General features: G+C 40.8%; 1 protein-coding gene across 2 annotated transcripts in view; it reads left to right on the top strand.

The window, feature by feature from the left end:
- The first annotated feature begins 31 nt into the window (after positions 1-31).
- The window catches only part of NSL1 (NSL1 component of MIS12 kinetochore complex), a 34263-nt gene continuing 27666 nt past the window's right edge, over positions 32-6628 (top strand). For both annotated transcript variants that reach the window (XM_006163715.3, XM_014582213.2), the window contains exons 1-2: positions 32-273; positions 4180-4258. In XM_006163715.3, coding sequence (XP_006163777.1) covers positions 40-273; positions 4180-4258 — 313 coding nt within the window. In that variant the 5' untranslated portion in view covers positions 32-39. The remainder of the gene's footprint in view (positions 274-4179; positions 4259-6628) is intronic.

Raw genomic sequence — 6628 nt, 5'->3', positions numbered from 1 at the left:
CCGCTCCCCGAATCCCCGCCTACAATTCAAACTGGCAAAATGGCGGGGGCTTCAGGGACTGTGGTCCTCGCCCTTCCAGATAACCAGGAGGAGAGAGTCGGGACAAACAGCTGGGCCTCGGTCCCCGCAACCTCCCGAGAAGACTTCCGGGTGCGCTGCACCTCGAAACGGGCGGTGACGGAAATGCTAGAACTGTGCAGCAGCTTCGTGCGAAAGCTCGGGGACGCGCTGCCGGAGGAGATTCGGGAGCCCGCGCTGCGAGATGCGCAGTGGGTACGGGCCCAGTTAGCCGCCTCTGTGTCTGTCACCCCCTTTCCCCACACTCCGGGGCTCAGGGCTCCTGCGCCAGGCCTCAGCAGAGGTAACGGTGTCCAAGGCTGCTTCTACGGCAGCCTGGGAAACGCCGGGGTGAAGGTATTCAGCTGGGTATTCGTTAGACCAGCGCTGTCCAGTGGGACAAGGCGAACTATTCTATGTATGTAACTTTAAGTTAAAAGGAAGAGGGAGAACCAGCAGTTAGCGTAATGGCTATGTCGCTGGACTCCCACGTAGTCTACCGTGGTTTGCATCCTGGACCCAGTGGCTTCCAACTCACGCCGGGCGCGTGTGCATGCGTGCCCAAGATCCCGAGAGGAGAATGGAGGAGAAGGGATTGGGCGTGACCATCCCCCCTGGGGGGTGATTTCTTGCTTTCTGTATCTCTGTCTCTTTGTCTTTCTGGTGAGTACACGCACCCTATAGCAAAAATCACTAAAAAAAAAAAAAAAAAAAAGGGAAGAGGAAACAGGTGAAACTAATTGGAGTAAGATGTTTAACCTGGTATATCCAAGATACTGTTTTAACTTGTGATAATATACAGATGAATGAGATATTTTACATTTTTTTGTTTGTACTGGACTTTTCAAATCTAGTGCCTTCCATTTACAACACATTTTCTTTGGACTAGCCACATTTTAAGTACTCAGGAACCACAGAGTGGCTAATGATCCCCCCCACCCCCCGCATTGTAGGGATTGTCCAGAAAAGGGTACTTCTGAAAGCCAGTCCCCCTGCCAGCTTTATTTATTTATTTATTTATTTTTGAGAGGTTTTTGCTATAAAGCGCGTGGGCTCCCCAGAGAGAGAGAGAGACAAAGAGACAGAAAGCGAGAAATCACCCCCGAGAGGGTATGGCCACACCTCAGTCCCTTCTCCATTCTCCTTTCGGGATCTTGGGTACGCACACGCGTCCAGCATGAGTTTAAGCCCCTGGGCCCAGGACTCGAACTCGTTGATTACATGGGAGTCCAGCGACTATGCCATCTGCTGGTCCCACCCGGCCAACTTTTGATCTTGCCTTCTGCCCGTTTTATTACGGAACAGCTAGTAAATAGAGTGAGAACATTTACCTTACAAGCCTAAATAGATTAAAAAAAATAATAATACCGTCCCACTTGTAAACATCACTATGTAAAATCACACATTGACCTTTATAACACATTTCTTTCTCAAATATTTTGCAGAACCCTGAAGATGGTAGTTTTTTTTTGGAGAGGGAAAGGCACAAGACATTTAGGAAGTGTCTGTCATAAGGAAGTGCACTCTATCTTTCTTTCTATATACATGCATATATGTGTGTATAAAAGGTTAAAAACATTTGTGAGTGGGACCACAATGCAAACAGTAGAAATAAAGGTTAAGTAGAAGAATCAAGAAACACTTCCTGAATTGTGATTCTGTATTTCAGTTTTGTAGGCAGAATGGGTATATGTCATTCTATTCTTGAAAGCAAGTGGAGAATGGAGACATATATAAGGATTTTTTTTTTTTAAGAATTATTTATTATCCTTTTTTTCAACTTTGACCAGAGAGAGAGACAGTGAGAGCAAGCTGCCAGATTCAGGACTCTAACATGTTTGGCCATGTGGGAGTCCAACGCCTTTAACCACCATGCCACCTGCCGGCAGGTAAGGATATTTTTGGTAGCTTTTTGGGGAGAAGATTATTTTGTTACACAGTGATCTTAGAATTTATTCTAGGAAGTGCTAAGGTACTTAAAACATTGAATTACCTTACAGGAAAAGAGGAACATGGCTTTTCCTGTTACACATTATTTACTAGGACAGTGAAATGAATTTTAAGGTAAAGATTTGAAGACTTAGACTGCCAAGGGAAATCACTTGTGTTTAAAATAAGAGAGTAGATAAAAGGCAGAAGGTGATGTATCTCTTTATCTGAAAATGTGGGTTAAAAGTAGCACATACTCTGTGCCACTTAGTATGGTACAAACATACATGCTTTAAAAAATTTAAAAAACAGCATAAAGCAAAAGTCTTCTTTGAATTCACCTTCCTCTTCCTTCCTTCCTGGAGGTGACTTACTATTTTGCAGAGTGCTTTCGGGGAGTAAACTTTCTGCACCCCTTTTTATGGCTTTGCCTCTCTTTGTTTTTTTTTCTTGGGGTTTTTTTTTTGAGTTTTTTTTTTGCTATAGGGCCCGTGCACTCTCCAGACAGACAGAGACATAGAGACAGAAAGCGAGAAATCATCCCCCAGGGGGGATGGTCATGCTGCAATCCCTTCTCCATTCTCCTCTCGGGATCTTGGGCACGCACACACACGTGCCCGGCATGAGTTCTAAGCCATCGGGTCCGGGATGCGAACCGCAGCCAACTATGTGGGAATCCAGCGACATAGCCATTACGCTAACTGCTGGTTCCCGCCTCTCTTTGGTTTTGTGTACATTGTGACATAGTGATGAATTGTTATCAGCCTGGCTTTTTCCCCCTTACCATATTGGTCTGCTTATGTGGAGATATTTTTCCTTCTTATCAGTACCGTGTGTTGTGGATATATTGTTTATTGAGCTATTTTCCTAACTTAAATTAATTTTTCCCTTCAATTTTTAATTTTTTGAACAGTGCTGAAGTGAATATTCCTAGTATATCCTTGTTATGTTTTTATGAAAATAGTCCTTTAGGATACATTACTAGAAGTGAAATTGTTGGGAAATAATACACATTTCAAAATATAATTATACTTCTAAATTCCTTTCGTCCTTTATTTTTAAATGTATTATGAACATTTCAGTGGTACAAAAAATAGATTACTACAAGTGGACACCCTGTATCTACCACAGGTTCAACAATTGTCAAAATTTTGTTACACTTGCTGTTTTAAAGCAAATCTCAGATCCCATGTCATTTCATTTCTACCTATTTCAGTATACATTTCTAAAAAAATAAGTCTTTTATAAAACTTTTATAAATTTTACTTTCTTTTAAGCATGTGTATTTTCCCTTGTATTAACACTGACACTTATTCAGCAGCATATATAGTGCCCCTGAAATTCAGCTGAGCTCAAATCTGTTAGGTTTTATTTTTATTTTATTATTTTTTTTTGAGAGAGATTTTTACTATAGGATGTATGCTCTTGCCAGAGAGAGAGGGGTGTGAGATAGAGACAGAAAGTAAGAAATCACCCCCCTACCCCGGGGGGATGGCCATGCCACAGTCCCTTTGGGGATTTTAGGCATGTGGGAACACATGCCCAGTGTGAATTTGAAGCTACCAGGTCAGGGACTCAAATTGCAATTGGCCATGTGTGGGAGTTCAGACATAACCATTACACTATCTGCTGATCCTGTTAGCTTTTATTTATTTATTTATTTTTTCATTTAAGAAGTACTTTTTTGTTCATAAGAATATTCTAAAATTTTGCATTAAATTTGTCATAAGTGGGACCAGCAGTTAGCACAGTGGCTATGTCGCTGGAGTCCCACGTAGTCATCTGCAGTTTGCGTCCCAGGCCTGGTGGTTTAAAACACACCGGGCGCGTGTGCGTGTGTGCCCAAGATCCCGAGAGGAGAACGGAGGAGAAGGGATTGCAGCGTGGCCATCCCCCCCTGGGGGGTGATTTCTCTCTTTCTGTCTGTTTCTCTGTCTCTGTCTGTCTAGCGAGCACACGTGCCCTATACCAAAAACCTCTTAAGAAAAAAATTTGTCATGAGTAGCATGACTGTCAGAGCTAAAATGTAGGTAGAATCAGTGATTAAAATGGAACCTTCATTGAAAAGAGTAAAAATGCTAATAGGATAGTTTGTTACTTTATATCCTCTCACAAGTCTGTTATTTTGTCAAGATGTTTAAATGCAGTATTTAAAATAATTTTTAGTGATTGACTACTGTAAATTTATTGTAGACTTTTGAATCAGCTGTGCAAGAAAATATCAGCATTAATGGACAAGCATGGCAAGAAGCTTCAGATAATTGTTTTATGGGTATGTGACATAACATTTTCACTCAATCATTAATTTCTGAATTATTTTCAATGCTTTTTTTTTTTTTTTAAGAATTATTGTATTTAACTTTATTTATTTATTTATTTTGTATTGATTTTATTTTACACTAGGTACTGGGCACAGAGCAATTCTCCTTAATAAAGTTGACAGTTAGCTTTGCTCAGAACATTTTTAATAATGCACATTAAAAAAAAAGTATTCATCTTACAAATTGTTCTGCACTCCAAATATACAATAGCTTGGAAAACAATGTTTAGAAAATAAAAGCCAATGTAAAAAGACAGATTAAAACAACTAGAACAGTACAGGTTTTATATGGCTCAGATGTTACAGTTTTCTTACTGCATCATCAATGTCAGAAATCTATTCCTTCAGCTGGCTCCATTGCTCTGGATTTAAAGAAATACCTTTTCTTCCTGGTTTCATTTCACCTTCTGGATCCATCCAATATTCCCTGATATCAATTAGAACTTTCCCTTTAAAATCCCGAACACTGACATATCTCATTTTCCCAATTTGAAACATGTTATCATCTCTGCTGCTGCTGCTCTGTTTGGAAGATGACAGAGCTCTAGAAGTTTCACCAGTCTTTTGCTTCTTTTTTGTTTTTTTATTATAGGGCGTGTGCGCTTGCCTGACAGACAGAGAGACAGAGAGACAGAAAGCGAGAAATCACCCCCCAGGGGGGATGGCCATGCCGCAATCCCTTCTCCTCCATTCTCCTCTCGTGATCTTGGGCACACACACACACACGTCCAGCGTGAGTTTTAAGTCACCGAGTCCGGGATGCAAACTGCGGTCGACTACATGGGAGTCCAGCGACATAGCCATTACGCTAACTGCTGGTCCCACCAGTCTTTTGCTTCTTTACAGGTTTTTCTGGAGCAACTTGCTTTTTCAAAACTCTTTAACTTCTTGTCAACTTCACTGTCAGAATCACTGCCAGAAGAGCTTGATGAAACAAGTTTCTTTGATTTAGGCATTGCTCCGCTCCTGCTGTCGAACAACCTCCTGCTCGTTCGCTCCCAACTCTATTTATTTATTTTAATTTGACCAGATAGGGACGGGGGCTGGAGTTGGGGAGGAAGAAAGTGAGAAAGCAAGCCATCAGGTCTGGGACTCGAACTGCAGTCGGCCATGTGGGAGACCAGTGCCCTAACTATCATACCACCTGCTGATCACTCAATTCTGTTTTTTAATCCCCATATTCAGTGGGGGAAAACTTAGAGGGGTAATAAAAAGAAGCTAGTATAGAAGATCTGAGGCAGACAGAGTGGGTATCCTTCTTATATGCTATCTGGTATTTGAAACAGGACTTTCACCTGATTAGTAGTCTTCAAAAGTACCTTTGTCAATAGTTTATTGAGAAGCCATTGCGTGGCGTGGTGATTGAGGCTCTGAACTCCCACATGGCAGACCATGGTTCAGTTCTCAGACCTGGTGGCTTGCTTTCTCATTTTCCCACTCTCTCTTCCTGTGTCTCTGGTTATATTAAAAAGTAATAATAAATAAATCTTAATAAATAATTAAAAAAATAGTTTATTGAAAAATACTATAGAACTATCTCCAGGTAAGGAAATTGGTCCAGAGAATGCCTATAATTCTTTAGAAAGCAAGCTGTATTTTTGCAAGTGATTTTTAGAATGGATAGTGAAGTACCCTTGGAAATGTAAATTAAACTATACTAGTACTATGTAAAGGAAGAGGTCACATATTTCTAGAAGGCTTCTTAAAAGAGATTTTTCTTAGTTCAAAGCAGACTTGATTATACTATAATTAATGGTATTGATAGATCTACAGAAATCAAAGTTTTGTTTTGTTTTGTTTTGCTTTGTTTTTAAAGTTTATTTATCTCTTCTGTGAACTAAAGAAACAGATCTGGCACCCTCAACAGGATTCTTATACCACAGTCCATCCCCAGCTTCAGCCAGTCCTAGAACATGAGCACTCATAAAGCCATTTTGTTTAAGGAAGTCTCTGGATATGAAACCAGAACCTTCCTGTGTAGGTCAGCCTCATAGAGTATCGTGTTACTGTTGTACCCTGCCTGGCTCTGAAGAAATTAAACTTGTTTTAAAATTTTTAAGAGAGATTTTTGCTATAGGGTATGTGTGAGCTCCGGAGAGATAGAGAGAGACAGAAAGCAAGAAATCACCCCTCAAGGGGATGGCCATGCTGCAATCCCTTCTCCATTCTGCTCTTGAGATTTTGGGCACACATGCACACATGTCTGGTGTGCATTTAAGCTGCTGGGTCCTGAACTTGAACCACAGTCAACTATGTGGGAGTCAAGCAATATTACCATTATGCCATCTGCTGATCCCAGAAATTAAAGTTTTAAGAGAAAGA

Source organism: Tupaia chinensis, unplaced genomic scaffold (genome assembly GCF_000334495.1).
Source record: "Tupaia chinensis unplaced genomic scaffold, TupChi_1.0 Scaffold142846_1, whole genome shotgun sequence".
Classification (NCBI taxonomy): Eukaryota; Metazoa; Chordata; class Mammalia; order Scandentia; family Tupaiidae; genus Tupaia; species Tupaia belangeri.
Note: the sequence above shows the minus strand (reverse complement) of the source record. Positions and strands in the feature narration are given on the sequence as shown.